Source organism: Alosa pseudoharengus, unplaced genomic scaffold (assembly GCF_046254945.1).
Source record: "Alosa pseudoharengus isolate Yale_2024_CS ecotype anadromous, Long Island Sound unplaced genomic scaffold, YU_APseudo_1.1 YU_APseudo_1.1_scf_16, whole genome shotgun sequence".
Lineage (NCBI taxonomy): Eukaryota > Metazoa > Chordata > Actinopteri > Clupeiformes > Clupeidae > Alosa > Alosa pseudoharengus.
The window spans coordinates 19721768-19747787 of record NW_027468630.1 but is presented as its reverse complement, the minus strand read 5'-3'; the positions used below and the strand labels follow the sequence as shown (position 1 = coordinate 19747787).

The following is a 26020-nucleotide window of genomic DNA, read 5'->3' as shown; positions in this document are numbered from 1 at the left end:
TTGTTTTTACACGCAAGTGCCCACACTCTCCCCGCTTCATGGAAGGTAATTACATGAATTAAACTGTCAGATGTAATACTGAGGTCTGCTCCAGCCTAGTCTCTCATGTTTTCCATTCAAGGGGGATGCCTAGTGTTTCTCATCCAGGGGTACAGTTTGATTTATGAGGAGTTCATTAAGGATGGTGGGGCTGATTATCGCCATGGTTCAAGTGGTTCAACACATGCTACTCTTGGGCCCTGACACTTCCTTAAATTCCTTCCTACCACTTCCCAGTCTCCCAGTGATAGATTGCACACAGCACTCGGTTGGGAACGCTGTGTTTGTGGACCTTGTCTCCCTCCCCGCTACTCCTGCTGCTCCAGCTGCCTCCAATTCTGTCATCCCGCCCGTTTGCCTGTCACTTGTGATTGTTGGTGGCAACCCTGTGTTTACATGAGGGATGTGTGTGGCAGGGTTTGAAATGGTGCATAAAGGTCTAGTCGCCCTTGTAGCTCCAGAGCCTCACGCTATGTAATCAATCTGGCTGGAATTAGAAATGCTATCAATGGCTGGATCTCGTGCGGCTTGTCAAAGGGTTCAAAAAAGGGCTTTTGTTTTTCTGATAGACTTTTTATGTAATTGGAAATAAATGCATGCCTGCTTTTATGTAGGACAAAAAAGACTGTGATGAGATTTTTGCTAATCCTAATAATAATCTGTGAAGAAAGGCGAGACGTATGCATACAGCAGTATCTCATTCTTTCATTCTGGCTTTGTCAGGAACACAAGAGTCTGCTTGTCCAATGCATGTTTACACCAGACTTCATATTACTGCAGAGGTGAGGATAACGTTCCAGCCTTTCAGACCAGTCTCAAATTTTGCATGTTTTGTCATATCAAATTATTCGGCAAAGAATGCCTGGGAAATGGCCAGCAATAACAGTATGGTGTTAGCCTGCTTCCTCTGTGTATATTTTCAGAAAAAAAAAATTAGGAATGTGCCTTATGAGCACAGCCTGGATTTGTACACATCCTTTGAGTAGAAACAGAGAAAGGTTCTTGAATGTCATCATGATGATGTTGGTCTAAACTACAAAGTCCTTCAGTTCTCGAGCTGACCCTTAGCTTTTTTATGTTAAGATTTCACTTTCACTTTCCTTTCGCTTAGCAGGGAGGAAAACAGACATCATTCGACTATGCTGTTCAACAGTTTCCACCAAAGAACAAAGTAAACAGATACCCTAAGATAAGGCTCTTTGGATTACCACATGTATAAGGTGTTTTATTACTGCGAGACATGGACCTGCTGTTTAAAATGACTCTTCTGAGGAGAGTGATGTGACCTTTAACAATTATGATACAATGCTTATTTGATTTCAGCACTGAAATATACCCGCCCCAGTGGACAACAATGTGCTAACAAATGAGTCTTTCCATCACAACAATATCTGTTTGTCTGAGAATGTTCTATGTCTGTGAGCCTTTGGCTGAAATCAGAATGTCTGAGCAGCTTGAGCAGGTCTGAGAAGACTAGAAAGACACTAAAAAATGTCCCTCAGCCTCCCTCATTAATTAACAGAGACATATGAGATTCTGGGGAAACCCACAGAATAGTTTTGTGGTGCCATATCTTGTCTATTGCCTACAGTAAGTCTCTGAATTCATTACCAAGCATGGCTGATTTTCAGGCCCAGCTTATTTTTCATTTCCAAGCAATGTCCACTCATAAGCATACTGAATATGTTTCCTTGGCAATACTTTAAAGCCTTTCATTATTTACATTTATCCTTCACCACTGGAATTATCGCTGTTTTCAAAGAAATACAGAACATTGCCATTTGATTTTTATTTATCTGTCCAAAATCGTGTTCATCATAGCTGTAGTGTTTGTAGAATACTGAAGACATATTTATTTTCTGTCATCATTCATATCTATTGCCTCAAACAGAATGAGATGTCACCCAGTATTTTTCCAGATGAACACTGTGATTACACCACTGGTGTCTCCACACTCAAGACCATCTAACAGAGTCATTGTTTGTGAGGCTGAGTTACAGCTAATGGCACTCTGGATTTCCCAGAAAGGGTGAGTCAGGTAGAGCTAGAAAGCGTGTGCCAGCTTAATAATCGGTAAAGCCAGTGTCCTCCTGTGTTGACCTTACCCTCTGCATAACAGAATGTGGTTATTGCCGACTTTGACATTGTCCATTAAATTCCCTTGGGCATTCCAGATATTGTGGATGCAATCTCCTGGGCGATTACTCCTCAATTTACGTAAGGCCTTTTTTATTGCACCATCTGGGTAACACTGCCACTCGCTTGTTGTGTTAATGGGAATAAAAGTACTCACTCAGTCAATGAAAAAAGTTGTGGTCTTGGAATGATCCAGAGATGGCTTTCAGTAGGTTAGGCAAGGATATCCAGCTGTGAAGTGAGGAGGCTGATGGGATGGATGATGTGTGAGAAGCTTCTTGTCAGGGCTGATTCACAGACAGCACCATACCGACAGAGACATCATGCCAAAGGTTATTTCATAACTTGTTAAAATGACAAACAACAACGTAGGCAAAAGTACTTTATGTTATTCAAAGGCATGGACAAACAACAGAGCACAAACTGGTAGAGTAAGGAAATCATAGAAATGATTCTGGTGGTTCTGATGTTGACCCAGACAAGGTGATGCAACTGAAATCCGAAGGGAGAAAAAATTTGAGCTACATGCAGAGTTAATCTTTACATTAAACTAAACACAATATGTAGATTTGTTGCATTCTTTGGCATTCAATGGAAATCCAATGCTAATGAAACAACGGAAGGTTTGCATTTGCGTGAGTGTGGGCCAACAAACAGAGTAGTCTTACACTGTAAAATCCAATAAGTAAACCTTACTTAAAAAAACCATGGAAACCGATTGCCTTGAAAAATCAGACTAAAGTGGACTGGGATTCTAAAACTGAGCTTACAAGCAATTCCTTAGTGTAGTGTATTAACACTACAGCAAATTCCTCTTTAACCTACCTAGGTATTGCAAGTGAAGTGTACTTTAGTTTTCATTCATAAAACTCATGTTCTGAAGTTGAGGTTACTAATCAACCAATTCCTCATATCTGGAATATGTAGTAACAGTTACTTGAACAGCAAGTTAATCTTACTTGGTGAAACCATGGAAACCGATTGCCTTCAATTTAGCAAGTAAATATTACTCATATACACAAGTTTGAATAAAAATAGGCTCTATTCTAAAATAATGACATTTACAACTGCATCAGGTACAAATACGGCTTTGAATTATTTATTATTCTTGTAAAAACAACAAAATTGTGTTGTTTTAATAAAAAAAAAAACATCTTAAAATGTCTTAAATGGCACAATTTAGCTGTAGCAACAACCTACATCTTCCTTTTTTCTCCTTGAACATTTTATAAAAATCTTTAAGTATCTCAGTAGCCTGTACCATATAAAAATCAACAAAGTAGTCTAACGTAAATTAACACAATACATGAAAAATACTGTCTTCTTAAAGGGATATTCCACCATTTGGAGAATTACACTCATTTTCCACCTCTCCTTGAGTTAAACAATTGATTTTTACCTTTCTCCAGTTCATCCAGCCGTTCTCTGAGACTGGCGATACCACTTTTAGCTCCAGCCTAGCATAGATCATTGAATCGAATTAGTCCATTAGCATCTCGCCTGCTAGCATCACGTTTAAAAGTGACTAAGATTCCCGGTAATTTTCCTATTTAAAACTTGTCTCCTTTCAAGTAAGAAAGTGTAATAAGACCAATGGAAAATCAAATGTAGAGATTTTCTAGGCTGATTTGACATGGAACTATACTCTCATTCAGGCGTAATAATCCAGTCACTAACCGATTCGTCTGCTGCAGCTCAACTTTGTTGCTGGAAGTTAGCCTACAGTGACTATTTTCAGGTGCTGCATGATATCATTGTGCTGCTGTGCCCATGGTGTTCCTTGATTATTACGCTGGAATGAGAGTATAGTTCCATGTCAAATCAGCCTAGAAAATCGGCACGTTTAATTTTCCGTTGGTCTTATTACACTTTCTAACTTGAAAGGAGACAAGTTTTAAATAGGAAAATTCCTGGAAATCTTAGTCACTTTTAAACGTGATAAGCTAATGGTCTAGTCAGATTCAATGATCTATGCTAGGATGGAGCTAAAACTAGTATCTCCAGACTCGGAGAACGGCTGGATGAACTGGAGAAAGGTAAAAATCAATCGTTTAACTCAAGGGGAAATGGAAAAAATGAGTGTAATTCCTAAAATGGTGGAATATCCCTTTAAACATCTCTTAAAACTTAATCGGGCCACCAATTTATAGGGCCAAATTGTAAATGACTTACCACCACAGACTTAAAGGGGAATTCCGGTATGATATTGACCTAAAGTGTGTTGAAACATGATGCAGAATATGAACGTATGTCTCATAGCTCATCTCGGCTTGTCCCCTGCACTCCGAAATCTGGCACTAGTTAGCCGATGCTACCAACAGCTTTTTCAATGGGGTTGCCTCGGCATCGGCCTAGCCATGCAAATAAATCACTGTTTCACAGCATTTACGAGGCTCAAAATATCTCCACACTTCATTGGTAGACTTCCGAGGGCCCTGACATTTAAAACGAGACATTGAGAACTTGGAAAAAGCACTGGTAGTTTATTTACAAGACGATTTATACAGACAGTACCTTAAGGAAGTTTACCGTTCGCAGCCATCTTGAATTTAGTCACGATAAGTCGAGCGACGAGTACGAATGAACAGGTATGATAAGGGATCAGATTCCAAAAATAATTCCGTGGAAATGCATGTATTCCAGTTGCTTCCAGTAGCAGCAACTGGAATCCATGCATTTCCACAGAATTAAGTTTACCAATTAAGTGTGGAGATACTTTGAGCATCGTAAATGGTGTAAAACAGTGATTTATTTGCTTGGCTAGACCGATGCTGAGGCACCCCCATTGAAAAAGCTGTTGGTAGCATCGGTTAGCTAGCGCCAGATTTCGGAGTGCAGGGGACAAGCCGAAATGAGCTATGAGACACACTTTGAGACACACTTTAGGTCAATATCACACCAGAATTCTCCTTTCAGTTTAGAACCATATAAGCTCAAAAAATAGAAAACATCTCAGCAGAAGATTTTTAAGACTTTGCCATTTTGGTGGTAGCTTGTTCTGACCCAAACCAAGCATCACCTTTTGAATGAAATTCAATGTATTTTTCATTGACTTGGGGTAATCAAGGTGTAAGGCATATGATAACCCAAACAAGATGCAGAGGGCCTCAGGCAAACTTTTGAGTCCATCCATTACCAGCCTCCCCTCAATGATGATGGCTGTAGACACTGGCTCCAGGTGGATAAGAGTTGGATCAACCAGTGTGTCATCATCAATGACCGTCAACAGCCCAAAGGAGACTTGTGCCCACACATCCTCACCATCAGTAACCTGTAAAACAAATAGAAACACAAAGACAACAGTTAAATATATGACTAATTAGTTATTAGCGTCCAAACTGTACCTTGCTGAAATATAAAATAAATTAACGGTAATGCTGCTGCAAGTAATCCAAGCTTTGTGTTGATCTCTTGAGGATGTCATCAGCATGAAATGATACAAAAGATTTAGAAACATACAAGCAATTTTCAGCATTGTATTACATCCATGGAAACTTACCACTTACCGTAAATGGTGTAAACCAGTGATTTATTTGCATGGCTAGGCCGATGCCCGAGGCACCCCCATCGGAAACCTGTTGGTAGCATCGGCTAATAGCGCCAGATTTCGGAGTGCAGGGGACAAGCCGAGATGAGCTATGAGACAAAAGTTCAAGGTATCATGTTTCAACACACTTTAGATCAATATCATACCGAACTTCTCCTTTAAATGTTGAATACACACTAGTATGAAAATCACAGCCTTCATATGGGCATGGAATGTTCATTTCAAATGACTACGCACATGTGTGAAAAAATCTGCTTCAGTGCAGGGCTCCCCATATGACTGAAAAGTGCATAAACAATCCATATGAAGACAAGGTATTGGTTGTTGCCGAATACCCGCCATGTCTTAGACGATAATGCTTAAATAACTGACCTCTTTTGTCTGCCGAAAAAATGCAATGCTTACATTTCCACTGCATGCTTACACTACCATCTTCTAACCTGCTAACCTTAACTTTGATTCTGTATTCACTACCTCCTGCTTTAAAATTCTAAATTAGCTGCCAACTTTGAATTGGACAGTAATTTACTAGTAGTTAAAGTTACACATTCATTTATCCAACTGTTAATGCAAAACATCTGTGGTGTGGTGGGGGGAAGGGGGGCCATCGATCTAATGTTAGCTCCTTCGAACCAAAAACATGCCTGGGCAAAATAAAAACAGTTCACCAACATGTATATCCTTACAGCTTACCACAAAGTCTTCCGAAAGGAAAAGGTCTGATGTTTATTTTTTATCTTCTGAATGCTTTCAACAACGACTCTTCGGAAGAGCAAACTGAGAGGGCGAAAATTCAAATCACTCCAGCACAGTAACGTTAACGTCTTCCTTGCATGCTCCCACTTCTTCTTCTTCTTCTTCCCTGCAGAAATACGCGCAAGTTCGCCTCCTAATGGTAGAAATGTGTCACTGTTGAGGTTACTTGTCTCAGACAAGTTGACCTCAGTCTTATTATGAAGTAACATGCTTTTTTCAACATGGAAGTAACTGTTACTTTACTCAAATCATTAAGATGCACACATTTGTTGCTGAAAGTAAAGGAAACAAGGTTAATGCAAGTTTACACAAGTGTTAGATTTTACAGTGTATACAAGATTTTTCACTTAAATAGTCTCTGTTTGATTTAATTATTTTGGTTTTGGAAAAATAATGCTTGTACATGATCTATATGCATACCCCAATGTGGTGGATTAAGATAAGAATTCAGAAGACATTGTAAAGGGCAAATAAGCATGGGATATGCTTACATGCATGGAGCTTGGCAGCAGAAAGCCCACTGTAGCTGAAATTTAAGACGAGGGTTGTTGTTCCTTGTGACCTGGTGCTTATCCATCTCTCACAGCCCAGCAGTCCCTGAATAAAACAAAAGGGAGAAAAAACAGGCAAAAACTCAGCAGACCTACACACTCACACAAACTCTTTTCAGATGCACGTTTTAAATCAGGAAAACAATGTGAGCCATAGAAGCCCCTGAAAAGCAGGTAAGCCATCTGCAGTGGTGTATAGCAGCATCCCCATGCCTATGTGATCACGTCAGATCCTGACGGATCTGCCAGACTAAGTTGCCCTTCCTGTCTCAGGCCTAATTTCATAATGAGGCAAAGCTTATGTAACTGAGCTGGGACAGCGTCTCAGTGCTGCTAAAATATGCTATTTGAAGCGTTTCTGGAACTAGTATCATTTCTGAACCCCCCCCCCCCTCCCCCCAAAATCCTCCTTTGTGCATTTCTTTTGTGTCCTTCATAGAGCATGGATGTCCCGGAAATTACCCTGCATTTATCCATTTGAAATCGAGCTGATTATAGACTTGCTGGAGTTACTGATATTCATTTATGCCATCTGCACACATTACAGCATTACCTTTACACATTATAGTCCGGGTAATGACATAGAAAAAGCCATATATGCTTGCTCTCTCATATCCACTTGCACAATTTAAGTAAATGACAATTTAAGGGTTTCTCTAGGTGCACATATGGAGAGATATCTTTCTATGTCCGATGAGAGCAGGTTCTATTCATCCTTCATCCACTAGGAATATTGGGGACCATTATCTTTTTATTACTTCTTTATTATAAGGACTATAATGTTATTTGTTTACCTATTCACTCATTGTGCAAATTACAGATTTAGATACAATGGTATCGTCCAAATTCCTATAGGAGAGGGAGAGAGAGAGAGAGAGAATTTCCAGATACAATGTCTGGAGCTTTTATTTTACTCTAATTGATGGTGTGGAATCTGTCAAAATGTGAGTTATATGAAGAGGGAAAAAAGATATGTATCTCCTCCAAAATGTAAAACAGATTGACTCTTACCTATCAGAGTACCATACCCGTCTTTCAGGCAATTTCACATCACATTTTTTTTACATACCACGTGCAATGAACACATTGCCCTATCTTGTATTTCACCTTGTCCTCCTGGCTATGACAAATCATACTCACTCCAGTAGCTTGTTACTGATTAGGGGAGAAACTGGTGCACTTCTCATTCCTGTCTATCCCCGCTTCCCTGCTTTTTACCTCTCAGATATGTCAAAATGCGTAGCATCCTGAGCTGAGATCCATCCAACATTTGAATTAAATTACAAAAGGGTCCCTGGGCAGACTGTCTGTTTTTTTACCACAGGAAATTAACTGACCGAAGCATGAGCCACCTTTTTCCTCTTTGGAGGAAAAAGGTGATTTAATAACCAGCGTATTGCATCAGACCTCTGTCATGCCAGCATGTCAATAGGGAATCGTTTTCAGATCTGCAAAATTCTGTTGTCTTTTTAAAGCCATTGCTCAGCTGCACTCAAATGAATATCAACATTGCACAGAGTCCAACCGTCATAGCTTTGGAGAAAATTAAGACACCACTCCGTTTTTTCTTCTATCAGCATAGACATAGTTATGGCAGCCAGTATTCAAACATAAGTACACCTTTGTAGTCAACTGAATGAGGCAGTGATACAGTGATCACCTTGAAACCAATCTTACAAGAAGGAATAGAAGAATCATTGCATTGACATCACTATCCTCTTGCATTAGGACCTGCTGGCAAAATAGCCCCTACATAATTGAAGTAGAAACATAACTATTGATCATGGTGAGAAAAAACATACCCTTTGGATAGGACCGTAGCAGACTAAAATAAGGTAATCTTATATCTAATGAGTCAAATTTTCTGCTTTGCCCAAGTTAACACTTGCCTGGTCATCTAATGGTTAGATGGAGACATGAAGAGGCCTACAACAGTCTCTTGCATCCACTGAGCATTTGATGGAGGGTCTGTGAGGATCTGAGTGCTTCAGCAAGGCTTGATGGAATCAGGCAGATTTGTCAGCAAAATTAAACAGTCATAATACTCAGGTCTACATATTTGTCAGATTTAAGCATCTTCACTCCCTCTTGTCTGAGAAAAAAGATACTGCAAATGCTGCGTTTCTGCTGCTAAAGGGGGCCTACAGTATATGCAATTGTTTGTAGACAATGACAACTGGTGAAATTAAAAACATATTGCCGTGTTTTCAAACCTTGAATAAAGCAAATACATTTGTGTCAATAGTTAATCATTATTAATAATATTAATGAATTTGAAGAGTTTCTGGATGTGTTAATAATACATATTCATATTTATGATGTTTTAACTTACAAAGATGTGAGAGAAATCAATATTTGGTGGAACAGATTTTCAATTAACTTCATGCATCTTGGCATGCTCTCCACCAGTTTTTGGGTGATTCTTGACATAAAACTTGTTCATGGCTCATATGTCCATTCAGGCCTGCAACATAAAGAATTTCTATACAGTTAACTTAGTTTCCTTTTCTATAATTGCCTATAACTGTTAATACCTGCAAATATATACAAAACCACTGGGACACCTGCCATTATACCCACAGGAAATTTAATCACATTAAATTCTAAATCCATATTAATATGGAATTGCACCACAGCTTCCACTCTTTTTGGAAGATTTTAGAGTGCAAGTATATTTGCCCAGAAGAGGAGTATTTCTGCATAGAGACTCATTCTTTATGGGTCAGTGAAGTCCTTCCATACCAATCTCGCCCAACAAACTCTTTATGGATCTTGCTTTGTGTACATGCTGGAACCAGAAAGGGCTTCCCTGAACTGTTCCCGAAATGTTGTAGTCTAAGCATAGAACTGTCCAAAATGTCGGTACTGAAGCATTAGAAATTCCCTTCACTAACCCAGCCCAGAAAAAAAACATACTTTCATCATTATCCCTCAACCAGCGTGCTCCACAGTGCACAAAGCAAGGTCCTAAAAGATGTGTTAAAGTAATTTTGGAATGGAAGACTGGACTGGCTCACAGATTAGGTTTTACATCATTAAACACCTTTGGGATGGTCAAGAGCAGACATTGTGAGCCAGTTCTTCTCATCCAACAGTGCCTGGCCTCAAAAATGCATTTTCTGGATTGATGGGCAAAAATTCCCACAGACCCTCAACAATCTTGTGGAAAGACTTCCCATGAGTGAAGGCTGTTATGGGTTGCAGAATGGGATGTTGCTGTCTAAGTGGGGTATACACTTATCATGCATGCACTTCCTTTATTCCCTCCTCTCCTTATTCTGCCAATTTCTCTTTCGACTACACCTTGATTAGTATATCTAAAACTTATGTAGGCTACTCTCATCTTGATGTTAGGACGCTGGCCAGCCCGAAATTAACCCCGCCTACACACATTTAAGTTGGGAGAGATTTGAGAGGCTACTTCGGGTTAATTGGGTCTAGTATTAATTGCTACGGGTTAATTGGGTCTAGTATTAATTGCTACCTAAGGTCTCCTCATAAAGGGCTCTAGAAATAAATTTCCACCAATATAATTCCCATCATGGCCCTTCGGGGCCTCCGTAGCCGACCTCTGCATTGTAGCTTGAATGTTATTCCTTATTTTTTTTAAGTGGATTTAGATAAACGCGTCTGCTAAATGAACAAATGTAAATGTAATGTTATGTCTATATTTCCTCAGTTTCCATTTAACATGACGCATAACATCAGATAACCCCTGACGTCAGTATCCATTGGCTCGTGAACTGGGATAGGATATGCGATGTTCCCGGAAGTCCTATATTTGGCGTTCGCCGAGCTGGAGTCATGGCTGCTTACATTGTTTTAGGCTAGTTAGCCTTTCGTTGTATATTAATTTGAATAATACTGGAACCAATACCTCGAACATTCTGCACTTAGTTATTATATCGTTAACCATTTTCCGACCCACAACAACCAGCTCGTTATGTCAAAGGGTTTTTGTACCTCATTATTTTGCTATTAGCTATACAGAACTGTTGGCTAGCCTAGCCAGCAAACGATAGCCGATTCAGGTAACGTTCGCTGGCTGATTTGCCGGCCGAAGATTGCGCATTATTGTATTGCTATTCCTTTTATCAGCACATTATTGCAAAGTCAGGGGCTTCTATTAATAATTTTGAGTCTCAATGCCCGAGCAAGGCCCTAGGATGAATGGTTTCTCCCTCGGCGAACTATGCTGGCTGTTCTGCTGCCCGCCCTGTCCAAGTCGTATTGCAGCTAAGTTAGCATTTCTCCCACCGGAGCCCACATACTCCGTGCACACTGATGCAAATGGGACGACAAGCCTTCATTTAACCGAACGTGCTGATTGGCAATATTCCCAACGTGAATTGGATGCAGTCGAGGTATTCAACACCCGGACGAGTAGAGGAAACCGGGTTGGATGCATGTTCGTCCGATGTGCTCCAAACAGTCGGTATACTTTACTGTTTTCCCACGGCAACGCGGTTGACCTGGGTCAGATGTGCAGCTTCTACATTGGCCTCGGCTCGAGAATCAACTGCAATGTATTCTCCTACGATTACTCTGGTTATGGCGTGAGCAGTGGGAAACCATCAGAGAAGAATCTTTATGCCGATATCGAAGCGGCCTGGCAAGTTCTCAGGAACAAGTGAGTACCTACTCCGAATTTATGCTAATAACAGCTTAGCTGCTATGTAAAGCTAACGGTGTCTCCCACAGAGCTGAACTCAACGACCCTGGGCCTTGGAATTGGGCCCACTGACACTGCATATCTGCAAGATAGGGATACAGGGCAGGTTTACATTTCTATGCAGCATCCATTTGTCGGAGATCACCATTAGCTATTCTTTGTCTCCATAGCTACATCATCTACGTCACGTAAACCACTTACAAAAGGGTCATCTAAAAATACTGCTCATTCTACTGTCTGTGCTACCAGTCGTTTTGATCGTCGCTGATCATACATGATGGCTGTCCGCAGTATTACTGTTGGCTATAGCATTTGTCAATTGTGACGATGACTATTCAGTTCAGACATAATGCTGATTGAGTCGTTTCATAGGGAGGATGCATTTCACGAAGACTAAATTGTATACCTATTCACGAGTAGGCCTGTCCCCTAATTCAGGCTGGGGTACTGTAGGAAAGCAGTTTCTTTTAATACACCTGGTCCATTGTATTGTATATCTATTCACTATATTCTGGAAGGCACACATGATGGGTGATTTGAATAGCTACCATGTCCAAGCTGTGCTGCTACTCACACGGTTGAAAGCTACTTCCTGAAAGAAGACTCAGCGGTAGTTTAGAGGGATGAAGTCATGATGGGATGACTTCCTGCTTGTAGACAACAATAGAGCTCAACGGGAAGAAGTACCAAGATGGCCAGTATTGACCAGTGCTGGAAGGAAATCGCTCCTTTGTTCATTGTGTGGGAAGCAAGAAGCACTTACTGCTGCTACAGTGGGGAAGAATGAGGAGACATTATACAGTCAGCCACAAATGTGTTTTTCTATTAGATATTCTATTTTAGCCCTCATCCTGACTGAATTGCCTTGTTATGCCTTTGTCATGAAAACCTGTAGTTCCTAGACTGGAGAATTGTTTAGTTGAAGGAAAAAACTGGGTCATCAGGCATACAATCTTGAACAGACCATAGAGTTTAGATGTATTTTACGTAAGTCTCACTGATCTGAAGATATAGAGTAATGTCATACATGTTGATTTGAGTGAGCATATCTTTCTCTCTGTTGTTCATAGTGCTTCTTGCTCCTAGGAGAATGTAGGCCATCTCAAACCATCTCCATTGGTTCCTCATCCAAATAGTTGGTCTATCAGAGACCATCTAGACAGAGTTGTCGCGGCACACTTCCGGCTATATTATGGGCTGGTGTCTTTATGGTAATGCAGCTTGATTCAAAAGACCAAATGATAAGGAAACCCATTTTTATGACAATATAAAAATATGGGACTATTTTTATTTCTTTATCACAGCCTCTCTTAACATTATTTTTGACAAGGTTAACTGATGCATCATTTTTTTATGTAAATCTCTAGGGAAAATAACGTGTCCTTAATGCGTCCTTCAAGCAATTAAGCTAAATTAAACATTTTGTATATTCAGTGCACCCTTGATTGGTGTTCAGATTGGTTGTGTCATGCCCTTTGGGTTGGATGGTGATGACCTGTAAAACAAAAGCAAGCAACAACATCTTGCATTCTCTGAGCCATTCCATTATTATCCTGGTCCTGGAATGTTTGGTTTTCATAGATATCATAATGATGTGATTACTGTAAAATCTTCTGTGAAAACGGTTAGTTCCCCAAAAATATTGATAAATGACCGTGCTTGACATTTGTTCAGAACAGTTTGTCTGTTTTCACATATTACTCTGAGCTGAAATGCAAGTTTATTTTTTTTTAAAAGCCCTAGGTATGATTAACATAACATTTTGTGTAGAACTTACTACACTCTGGGAAAACCACTCGGTTTCAGTCAAATTCTTCACATACCAGTGAAACATTAACAAAAGCGGAATTATCAGCCCTTATCATACCTGGGTAAAAATAGTTCAAGGGGAACATACCTTTTAAGTAAAGCAAGACATATAAAGTGGTTATTGCCTATATGTTAATTCCTTCAAAACAGATGAAGGCTTCAAAAGGTGTTGCTTGGAAAAAATTGTTAGCACCCTTTATCAACACCCGACACGTTTGCAGTTCCTCTCTTGAAGAGTTTGCCAGCTGTTGGCAAGGTATTAGCTATTGGAAATAAGAACTTGTGAATTTTGCCATCAGTCTGTATTAACACTCAGGTTTTCACTCAACAAATTACTTTAATTGTCATATTACTGGCCAGAATGTAAACATATATATTTTGTCCAGGAGCAGGTAACAGTCATGAACTTGCAAGACCAGTTTTGTCATTTATGGCTTAATGTGAACATCTACTTATGAAGATCGGGGTTGTAGTCTGATCCGACCAACCAAGTTTTCTAAGTCGACTTAATGCATTGCCATGTACTGTGGATAGTTAAAGGCACCCTTAAGAGTTTTTTTTTACCTTAACATAATGTTTCCAAAATAATTTTAATGGCACATAACTAGGGATGTAACGACTACCGGTATAATGGTAAACCGCGATAAAAATGTTGACGATAACAATTACCATTTTTATTTCATATATCATGATTATCACGGATAATTACTACGGTGTGGAAACCGTGTGTTTAATCCTTCCCAGCTTCATCCAAACCTGCTTTTGACATACAGTAGGCCCTACTGATTCTGTTATCTACTTGATGGATTTAACTGTGGCACAAAGCCAATTAAACATGACCTAGGAAAAAGTGAATGGGACAACACACAATGCCACGGTAATGCTATGCTATGAATTAAGAATGCTCAGCTCAGCCAGGTTTGTTTGTGCAGTCAGGATGTAGGCCTATGAATGTGAATGAAAATATGCCCTTCTCCAGTAGCAATAGGCCACCTTAAAATGCACCAGAATAAAAGAATCTCCTCAGTAACAATTTTTTACCCTCCCTCAGCACTCCCTCTATGAGCACCCCCAGGTGAAAATGAGCTCCAGCGTCCCTGGTTAAATGTTGCACTTTTGATAAGGTTTTGCCTATATTTTGTAAGATAGTTTCCAAAAGTGTGAAAGCATTTACTATTTCAGCTTATGTAGGCCTATTAGTGCTTTCTGAACATATTGAACACACTTAAAAATACCGCGATCATACCGAAAACCGTGATAATTTTGGTCACTATAACCGTGAGGTTAAATTTTTATACCGTTACATCCCTACACATAACCATGACGAATGCCATTGTCTGAGCGGCCCTCTATAGGCGATTACCGACCTAGCAACTTTCTGTGTTTGGGTAGGAACAACTATGTTTTCACTTTGGTTACATTGTCTGCTCAGGTCAAAGCTAGCTTGATTCACCTTGTGTCAAGACAATTTTCTGTGTGCATTTTTAATCATATTCTGTAGTGATTTGTCCGTTAAGGGTCTCAGAGTAAAAAGTAACTGAAGTGGCAGGAACAAACTACTCTTAATAGATAAGCACACTGCTCACCTGCTCCCTAAGTGTTTTATAGTGCCTTTTTCCACAAGGACCACTCACTTTAAAACCTCAATGTTCACCCGTCATTGAAGGCCGTGTTTGCCTTCCTCTCCAAGTCACCGCTAGCACTTCCCTCTAATTAGAGTGCTGGACGCCATGGTTTCCTCCCTGACCATGCTGAGCTCCCGGTGCTGCCTGCCAGGCTGTGGATAGCCTTTGACTTGCATGGTTGGTTTGCAGCTCAATGATTCGATCTTTGACAAGACGGTGAACTCGGTGGCATTTGTGTTGGCGGTTTTTAAGAGTTTAGGTGACTGAGAAAGAGTCCATTGCACTCTGGGTAGTTGAGCTATGAATTACAATCAGCTTTCCATTGGGATTGATAATCTGATTGTGCCAAATAGTATTGTTGGGCGAGGCGTAATGAAGTCCAGCATTAAGCAATTTATTACCCATTCAACCCTTAGGGAGTATCGCACCTCCGAAGCATGATAATGCGATTCCATCGAAATTCAAGGACGGTCCGCTCCCTATGATAAGGCAGTGCCAGGTAAAACTCGCCGTGAAAGTGAGCATGCTATTTTTGTTGGCACTCAAAATAGATTTGCGAGAAATCTCCTTTTTTATAACACAAAACCCCCTCTGCTTGTGTGCTTTCGTCAGAGTGTAGGAGGGAGATTTTTTTTTTTCTTCCCGTGGCTGTTGAATCCAGCCCATCTCATCCCACCCCTGTCCAACCCTGCCTCTCATGGGCTCCAATCTGTTCCCAGCCTCTGGCGTGGGTGTGTGAGTGACTATTTGTGCAGTGAGAGGGAATACAGCCTAATAAGGGGGCGGTTCACAGGTGCAGGGCAGAGGTTGGCACCCGGTGGCTGGCTGGGCACAGTCTGTGAGCGCCACGCTCTCCAGCTCCGCTCTGCAGCCCATCAGAGGATAAGCTACTGACGATGGGACACCAGGTCTCTGAATCCTGGTGAGGATGACGATTGTGAAAATCCAGACTGCGGAGCGAGGAAGGGGTGATTAAATTGCAAACATTGTATGAATTGTGGGTTGCACTTAAAGGCTTTTGAATGGTTCAAATAACATCTTTATAGCACCTGCTATTGTAGAGTCACTGAAGGACAAGTATAGGAAACACCCTTTTCTTTTCCCCAATGCAATTGCTTTTAAATCTGTGTCGGGAAGAATGTGCTCAGAGAAGTGTCTTTGGATTCAATTACTTGCTCCTCTCCAGCCCGATGGCTCTCGGAGGTCGGACTCAGGTAACAGTGTTGCAGCCAATTGTAGCCCAATTTCCAGCTGCTGAAGAGACAAGACATCACCACGCTCCAGTGTGCTGTGCCGGGGCGGTGAGCACACCTGGCTGGGTGCTCATGGGGGTCGCCGTCTTGTTTTTCTCTGTGTCTGGTGCGCTGCGGAGAAAGGTTTGCGGGCCGGGATTGGGTCGGCCTGTCATATGCCACCCAAGTGTGCTGGGAGCAGCTCGCAGAGAGGAAGCAAGCCAGCGTCAGAGTGAGCCTTAATCTGAAGACAGAGCTGCTGGTAATAAGGGCGGTCGTGGAGTCTGCCTGTGGTACTCCCTAATGATTCAGTCAGGCCCTCATAATGATGGAGTGGAAGGAAAGGATGTCCAGGCATTCACTGGTTCAACAGTGGGGGAAATAAAATAAACCATCTAAGTCTTAGCATGGGTAAAGCCTAGTTAGTGTTGACTGATAGATTACAGTGAAGCACTGCAATAATTGGTTTGCAACCACTGTAATTGAGGTCATGATTGAAATCATATCTGCTCTGTTAAGGCTAAGGCTACAACTTGCTGTGTACATAGGAATACAGTACATATCCATGCCATCCGCATCAAAATGTCCCTTATTTCCCACTGAATCTTGCACATTTTGACATTCTTTTTTTAGACTTTATTTTATTTTATTTCTGTGAACACCTTGGGTCAATTGCATTTAATGCATTGCTATATAAATAAATGTGACTTGAATTGACTAAAGAATACCACGATGCTGTTAACTTACACCCTTTTCTTCTGTGAGTCAGTGAGGGTACATTCGATATTTTACATCATGCCGTTACGACACTGTCGCACTTTAAATTAAAGGGGTCATCCTCAGCCACTGGCTCAGTAAGCTGTTTGTTTATGGCCTGAGGTGGGACCTCAGTAAATTATCCTCTCACAGGCAGGAGAGGAGGGGTCCGTATCATCTGTCTTAGGCCAGGCATGCCTGTCACGGATGTGTTAACAAGGGCATGTTCAGCGGCCCAGACCCCTGCTGATTTGCTTTCTCACAGTCTTGACAGGCTGCAAAAGACTTGGCAAGACGACTGTGGGTGGGATACGACTGAGTTCTCTCGACTGATCGTATGGAATTTGCAAATTTGTCAGACAGACCTAATTCAGTGCTGTATGGAAGAGATTTTCTCTTTTTTTGCTCCAGATTGTATATAAAATTGCTCAGACTGGACCTTATGTGTTGTGTGTTTTATTAGCTGTTGTGCTTTTATTTTATTGCTCATAAAACAAACCAAAAAAAAGCACGCAGCCTCAGTCGAGCCAGGAATCGAGTCCAGTTCATTTAGCAACGTAAAAGCCATAGCTGCAGCTGCTGCTGTATATTTATGCCTGAAAACTGCAAGCAAACTTTAACTAACTTGTGCTTATCCTGCAGTGGTGGTCAGCCGCTGATAACGTGTCTAATAAATGGTTCCTAAATTGGTAACGGAGAGGGAAGCCCCAGCTCTAGAGACTTAATTAGCATGCCTGCTTGTACCCTTTAAGCAGTGTACACTGAACCATGTCGCCAGAGGATTCATTTGCACTTCCAAGAAAGTATTAAAGGATGCTGCTGGATATGTTTGTATGTGGCACCTATGCTTGCTAATCCTGTTTAGCTGTCTTGACATGTTAAGGGTGTTAAGGATGCAGCTTAAAGATAATTCATCTCTAATTTGCCACCATTTTGGACGACCTCTTTATTGTTTGCTGTTTAGTGACTCATCAGGTCTCACCGTGTGCTGTGTAAGTTATCAAGCGCAGAGTTTCCTCTTCGCATTCACGTGTATGGTGGCACCCAGATATTACGATCAATTTACGGTCGATTATGAGGCGTGCATAGAGTGTTTATTTTTCGGTTTAGTGTTGGTTGCATCACCTTGCCAAACCAGAGCTTTTGTTATTTAATATTCTGTTCTCTGCGTGGTGTGACATGATCTGAAGCAATTTGACATGTTCATTCACTCCATTCCATAATTCCAGCGTTCCCACATACCACCCTATAAAAAAAGGCATTGAATGAAAGCACCAGTCAGATGGCGTTTTAATATTTAATCCGAGTGACCAAAGGTGAGCTGCGTGTGGTGTGGTCTGCGCTGAGGTGATTGTGAGCCTGTTTGCCAGCGGGGGTCATCATTGCTAATGAATGCAGGGAGGAGGGATGGTCAGTCCTGTGGCTCTGTCGCTGTTTGTTCTCTCTCTGCCGGGTGTTTTCTTGTGCTGAATTGAGAGTAGGTGTTTGGAGAAGAGGATAGTGTTTCCACATCATCCCTGCTTGAGATTGGCTTGAGCTTCTATACAACTCTGACCACACACAGGCACACACACATTGGCTATCCTGATTTTACCCCTGTGCAATATCCTTAGTGCACCGAGTTTCCAGATGCAGCAGCCATTACAATACAGCAGGGGGTCTTCAGGAAAATCAATTACAAGTCAGCACAGACTTGATTAATTGTTAATCTCTCATCATTTCAGTATGGCTGTAGAGATGAGTCCTTCCCGAGCTAAAGGAGCGACCGTGATCTACTCAGTAATGAGTATATCACTTCACTGTTTGCCATTTCAAATGCTAGAATGTCATAGGTTCTCTCTGAGAAATGCCAGCCGGAGTTCAAATAAAATTCCAAGAGAATGTCATGTTGAATTTCCCCTCTGCCACCGCTTACCTCGCCAGCCAGCGAGGACGAGACGTGAATCATTGAGTTCAGAGTCGCTCGGGGCAAAGTATTTCTTCTCGGAGACCTTAAACACTTCTTCGTCATGTTTTGGGAAAAATGAGGACTGCATTGTCGTCTAAGCCACTCTCCCATTCTGTGTGTGCTGAATTTGCGTACATGTGCAAATTTAATCTGGTTATTAACATGATGATGCCTGTGCAGAAACGAGGCAGACTTAGCTAATGTTTGAATTCAGGAAAGACGCCACATAGTTTTCATGCAAAGAGAGTGGCCTTGCTTTCTTAAACCAAAACATTGCAGGAACGGGTGTTGTTTCTTCTCTTTAGTGGGAAAGGAAATACATCCGCTTTGTTTATTTTGGCCAAGTGTTTGTTTTCGACATACAGTGACTGCCGTGTGTGGAGTGTTGAACCTTCCAGTATGAGGACATATGTGTCATTATTCTCGATTGAAAACACTTGGGCCCTGGGATTTTCCTTCTTTACAGTGAGCTATTCCCTGAGCCATCCCAACCGTGCGTGTGTGTGTGTGTGCGCGCACACACTCCAAGAGTGGCGGTAGGCCCAGCTCAGCGCTTGGCTGTCAGCTCGCTGTAGCGTGCTTCAGTGCCGTGCCGATCCTGGGTAGGTTGTTCCACACAGCCATAGCCATGCTTGTTTGTACAGGCCATTGCTCACTGCCCTCATTTTTGTGCACGGAAACATGGCATCTGCTGAGCCTGTGTGCTTTCAATAGCTTTCCGTCTGGGGCAGCCTCTATTTGGACAAGCTTCTTCATCTAAACATCCGCAAGTTTGTCGCTCACGCCCCCCCCCCCCACATAATGACACCCGCACAAAAGGGAGGTTTTAACGATCAATTCCTCATTTGAGGGAAATGTGAAAATAGCTTTGTTTTGCTGACCTGGAAAAGGGTGCTGATTTCTGCCAGCCAGTCCCTCTCATCCATTACCAAATTACCTCCAGATCAGCTCTCCACCCTCTGATCTTGATCTTCGCACACTGTTAGCAACATATTATTTGACCCTAAATGTGTTTTTCCTTCTCCATCTCTGCAGCCACAGCCCCGGGTACCACAACGGCATCAGTGTAATCAAAGCAATCCACCTTTGGCACCCAAACAGACATTAAGATCAGTGTGATTGCATGGCTCGTGGCAAAGCCAGATCATTGGATGAATGTGGTTTGGCCGAGCACAGTGTTTTCAAAGCACTTGCGGTTCACGTGGCTTGCCTTGTGAAGAAACTACTCTCTCTTTATTTCCATTACACTGTGATGTAAATTATGCTCTTTGCATAGCTCTCAGCACAGTAGCAATAGGCCTTTTAGGCCTATATCCCTGCTGTTATAGTTATGTGATGCTGAAACAGAGATGCACAGTGAAATGCCCCAATCCACTATAGTCAGGCTAGTTTTGTTGCGTTGCTTAAATCCATCTCTTGGTTTTTGGTTTCTGATGAGTAGCAATTTCAAATGTCATTTGGCTCATGTTGCATATATGAGGTTTGGTTTCTAATGGTGGTTAGGTTCCCAGACATTCGGCTTTTGATTGTAATTAACCTGACATAGAAGTCATGGAAGCGTTGTCATTCTTTTCCAAGTGTTAAAAATTAAAGGAAGAGTGGTTCCACTCATCAGAGGCTACTGTATGTCTTCGGTTACAGAAGTGGCATCTATCATCATCCCAGAGATAACATTGTTCAGTTGGTTAGCATAGTAGTCCTGTTTCACGGTCATGTAACGATAAGGAGGGTTATTGAAGCTAATTTGCAAATTATGGAGCACAATCATTTCATCTCATTAGCTTACACGCCCTCTCATTTTAGACAATGAGAAGAGGGCCAAGAATGAAGTCATTGTTTGTCCATTTTATTTATGCAAAGTTAGTCCTCACGTCTCCACTTACCACTGTAGGAGTTGGGTTTGAAATGCAGTCAAGAAATGAAGATGACCTGCATTATCTGCCTGCTACTAGTACTTTGTATTTTTGAATTTATTTCCACAAAGTGTCCTTTTACAGCAGAAGGAATACTTTTCCCTCCTGTATGTACTGTATATTACAGGGCAAAGTAGATGCGGTCGATAACATGACCAGTCGTTAGTTCCCTCTAATAAGGTGACTTCCTTTTGGTAGAGTTACTTTAGTAACAAATATAGCTCATCTCCAGCTGTTTCAGTTTTGTCGTTGAACATCCTCACCTGGGCCCGCAGGGACCGTCGGGTCCTTCTCGGCTTGTAGGGCCTGCCCTGCTGAGGCGACCGCCAGCCCCCAGGGCGGTCAGATATCAAAAGTGGCACCGTTTAGCCTGAAACGCCACGCATACCTGACATGCTGTGCGTTGCCAACTGTGATTGAGTTGCAGCTCGCTCCTCCAGGACAGAGTCCGGCTCTCGCTCTCGCTCTCAACACGAGCGTGCCAGGAACGTCAGGGCGAGCGACACGAGAGGAATGGAGCCATTCCGCGAGTGCCTCTCTGAGGGGCCTGCGCTTTATTAAGACGCACAGAGTCCTTGCCCGAGATCGGCGGGACGGCATTAAGTCCTGACAGCTGTCAGGGAGGCCGCTCTGAGCACATCTTAAAAATGTCCAATAAAAACAACCACCGCTGACAGCTACCTGCTCCAGGACATACACAAGCCCTTCTTCTTTCCCCACCTTATGTTTAGCAGTTAAAGTCTCTGTTTTGACAGTTAACTTGGTATTTTATTGAAGCGTGCCATGCAGCCCTGTGTTCAGACAGAGCGGTGCAATTTAAGCTCATGTTGGGTAACACTGTCTGGTGTGACAAGATTTACTGCTGTTTTTAAAGGGTGGTTCACTTTAGCTAGCATCTGGATCCTTAATGCTAATCATGTTATTTGATCTCTGTTTGATCTGCTTTTATTTAAACTCTTGTTCAGATGGAGACTTGTTATTTTTTTTTTAACTGAAAATCTATGACTGAGCAGAGTTGCCTCACAACCCCCCCCCCACCCCCCTTCTCCCACCCCTGTGCCCTCAGGTATGGAGTGACGCCAGAGAACATCATCCTTTACGGCCAGAGCATTGGCACGGTGCCCACGGTGGACCTGGCGTCCCGTTATGAATGTGCTGCCGTCATCCTGCACTCCCCGCTCATGTCCGGCCTGCGCGTTGCCTTCCCTGACACCCGCAAGACTTACTGCTTTGATGCCTTCCCCAGGTGAGTGGTGCTGGCTGATTGGTGTGGTTTTGGAGGCTGGCTGCCGCGGTCCGCAGCGCAGGTGCTCGGACTCTCGCAGTGCGCTGACCCCAGCCAGTGCACAGCCTCAGCAGAAACACCGTCTGCTGCTCTCATGTTTTTCCCCTGTCAGCTCAGCCAGGTTCTCCGCCCTCTTCCTGCCACAAAGCTAATTTACTCCTTTCAGTGAAAAATACACACACCCAACTTTTGACTTGTGTAAGCACACACAGACACACACACGTTTAGTTTGGATGTCCATTATCATCAGGATATCTCTGGCTTTCCATCCGTGTCATTATGTGTGATTTGGAATGCATTTACACGACACGTAGCCCTATGGGTTTTTTTTCGCCGAGCCATGCTCTTACAAAAGTGCTCTAGTGCCTCTCTCACACAGGCTTCAACACGCCAATGAGCTTCCGCGCACACAGCCTCGCTCCAGCATTCTCTCCCCATCACATCGGCTGCCCTCAGCATGTTTCAGCTGCCCCTTCGCTCTTTGTTGTGCCACTGAAAATAGACGTTTGCTTTGAAAGTCGGGCGGCGACGTCACCGAGGTCCTGCTTTAACTTAGCACCTCGTAATGTGCGCCAGGCCTTTTTATGAAGCCGAGCTCAGCTTGTGCCCAAGTAATCAAGCGTTTATGGAACCACACAGCAGTCCAGGAGTTCTTTTGATCCAGATTTCTTGTCTAGGCTATTTCATTTTGTGGGTGCTTGGCTGGCTATGCGCAGGTGGAACTGTGCATGAGTGTACCATTTTCATATCCTCGTTAGTTCTTTACACACCACTGTTTTTGCCTCACCTTCACCTCAGCTTACAGTCATGATCGCCGTGCAAACACAACAAACAAAACATATATCATTATCGCCATAAATAGCATGAAATATTGTGATATTAGTTTCGAGCCTAGTTTGAGGGAGGGGCCCAGTGTGGAGGGATGAATGGCTAGGGGATTGCCTGCTCACATTGCTATCCTACACTAATCGGAGGAATCATCGCTCTCTGAAAAATCTTTAGAGGGATTATTTTGGCATGGCGGCCTGGAGACGATGAGTTGGCAATTAACACCATGACATCTGTCGCATCAGTTCCTCGGCCTTCTCGATGACAGCCAGAGAGATTTAGTTCTGCCTATCGTTCGCTGGCAGCAGGTGGAAGAGGCACCACTAGTGCTCTATCCTTAGCAGACCTGACTCTGAGCTCTCCAGACTTATAAGCACAAGGAGAATGTAGTCAGGATATATTGCGTGCTTTGCTACATTATGCATTTCCACAGACGAAGAGAAGGCAATTTGAGGAGATCTATTCAAAAAATAATCATACAGAAATAATGAATATTAAACTGACGTGTTGGTGCTGCGGATCACAGCAAACTAGTGTGCTTTTAACACCATCTCCTCATCTCTTCGGAAAGAGACTGCCTCCTGAGAGTCTAAAAGTTTTTTTTTCTTTTTTTTTTTCTCTTGGTGGGAGAGGTGAGTGGCAGCTAGAGAAGTGTAGCACACACCTTACCAGGATCTTTGATGTATTGTGCCACAGCTTTTGAAGTGTGTGTGTGTGTGTGAGCACGTTTTGTGTTTTGTGTGTGCGTCTGAAGATGCTCGTTGCGTCTAGCTGCCACGTCTGGCGCTAGAGATAAAGTGTAAACATGACGTGAGGCCTCAGCTGCGTGAGCGCGCAGAGCCGCAATCAGAGAGCCGTCTCCATTGAGTGGACAGGATGTGATGGAGCACTTTTGTATGGGCTCCACTTCAGACTTGGCCACTGTGTTTTCATATCGCGTTACAGCACGCCATTTATCACTTAATGTGTTTTTCGGCATTTTTCAGGTGGGAGGACCTGTTTTTCCCTCTTTATAAAAGCCATTTCTCAGCTAAGAGGACAGCTCTGTTTTTCAATGGTCTGGTCAGTGCTGGGTTGTGGAAACTGTAGCGGTCCTTTGAGATGAAGATTACATTTTTGTTTTGAAGTCTTAAGGAGGATGACACGTGCTGGTGCCCTGTTCTGTCTGAATACCTTCCTCAAACAGGCGTAGCGTGGCTAGCGCTTTCACACGCTGTTGATTTAAGTGCGGTTCAAGTTTGTTGCGCGCTAAGCGTTTTAGAGACGCCTCCAAAGATCAAAGCAAGTGCACGTGTGTGATTTCAGACACGCGTGTGAATTTAATTCACAATACTGGTCCCCCGCCGTGCCGAGAGCATGGCACACTGTACACTCGACTGGGCTTTAATGAGACCCGCCACTAGAGCGCCTGTGCGGAGATTTGAAGGAGCCCTGGCCACCCGCCTCTAAGCCATTTTTTAATATTAGCAGGTGAATGAGCTTTTGATCCCAGACCTGTGTGGCACACTTGCAGAATAACAAGCACAAGCAAATGAGCTGTAGAGGCTGGGCTAGCCTGAGCAGGACTCAGTCAGGGCTCACAACATGTTGTTTGTGTGTTTGTTTGTTTGTTTTTTTGGGGGGTGGGTGGGTGGGGGGGGGGGGAGGGTGTAAATGGCAAAAGAGAACCATGGAATTTGTCTTTGCTCTGTAGCCTGTTCAATTGATTTCTTGCTAATTGTAGTAATCGCACACTGTAGTGCAGAAGCTGTCAGAAGTATGCCCCTAGTGACATGAACAACAACAACATGTACATTGGTCATGATCGGCATGCATGTTTATCCAAATGAAAGGATTCCTCAGAATTACAGGCCTTGAATGATCTTTGTATGTTGGCAGTTAAAAGCCTACATGTACTTGCATGTTTGTTACACATAATCAACACAAAAGCTATTTGCATGTAAGGAACAGACATTTATTGTAAAAACTACAAACAAAGTTTCTGAGCCAGCAGCCAACAGTTGATTATGTGACTTTCATTGTCCATCATATAAACCCTATGAAAATGTAAAAAAAAAAGACCTTCATATCATCATTTGTGAAACTGAAAGTAAGTGAGCAATTACTGATATTTCTTATGCAAGTTCACTTTTCACAACAGAATACATTGTTATGCAACACCTGAAACTTTCGCCTTCTATTTGCATGATAACTATTTTGTTTTTCCTCAGCGGAACCCACAAAAAGGGGTAACAAAATCATTTAAAAACAAAACTCTGTGAATTATCCTCTCTTGTTTTGGCAAGTAGCTGTATAATAAGCAATGCATTGGCAATACATTATCCAATACTTATTTGTTTAAAATGGTTAGAATGGCTAGAGTTTGTTTTAAATCAGTTACAGCTTTGAACAGAAGAAGTGATGCCATGTAAACATTACAGCCTCAAACAAATTACCGTACTGGCATTTCAACACTACCTCATTAGATTTGTACAATTGGACCACATTTTTTGGATGAAGGTGTTTGTGTGGAGTTCATTATAATCAAGCTATTAGTGTAATCATCCGCTGTTTTATTTGGCTCCTGATAATCCGTCACTTTGATAGTGATCCTTCATATCATCACATGCTTTTGTGCTCTTAACATAAAAGTGAATTGTTGGTTGACAATATTCCTGGAAGATTCTGAAGCCTTTCCATTTGAGGGATCTTGGTAAAGGGTTTGCCGAGGGTAGGTTTAGAAGCTCTCCTGCGATTCGATTCTTTTGTTATGTCCTATAGCCACTCACACATGAGGCTGGCATTTTCCAAGCAGAAATGATTTAAGTGGTCTGAGTCTGGGGTCTTATTGTGGCAGTAATTGCGACGAACTTCGGTTGTAATCTCCGAGCAAAAGATACTGTCTGCCCCTGGCTTTATCCTTTCAGAATTTTTTTTTAGTCAA

General features: G+C 42.3%; 1 protein-coding gene and 1 long non-coding RNA gene across 2 annotated transcripts in view; one reads left to right on the top strand and one right to left on the bottom strand.

The window, feature by feature from the left end:
* Positions 1 to 3074: 3074 nt before the first annotated feature.
* Positions 3075 to 6618, bottom strand: LOC143126240 (uncharacterized). The gene is made up of 3 exons (XR_012987427.1): positions 6416 to 6618; positions 5312 to 5811; positions 3075 to 3632 (listed from the first exon to the last, which is right to left on the bottom strand). It is a non-coding gene; the product is annotated as an uncharacterized LOC143126240 (long non-coding RNA).
* A 4150-nt stretch (positions 6619 to 10768) lies between these two features.
* The window catches only part of abhd17c (abhydrolase domain containing 17C, depalmitoylase), a 19995-nt gene continuing 4743 nt past the window's right edge, over positions 10769 to 26020 (top strand). The window contains exons 1-2 of the mRNA XM_076287359.1: positions 10769 to 11659; positions 22051 to 22230. Of these exons, the coding sequence (XP_076143474.1) occupies positions 11175 to 11659; positions 22051 to 22230 (665 nt within the window). The 5' untranslated portion in view covers positions 10769 to 11174. The remainder of the gene's footprint in view (positions 11660 to 22050; positions 22231 to 26020) is intronic.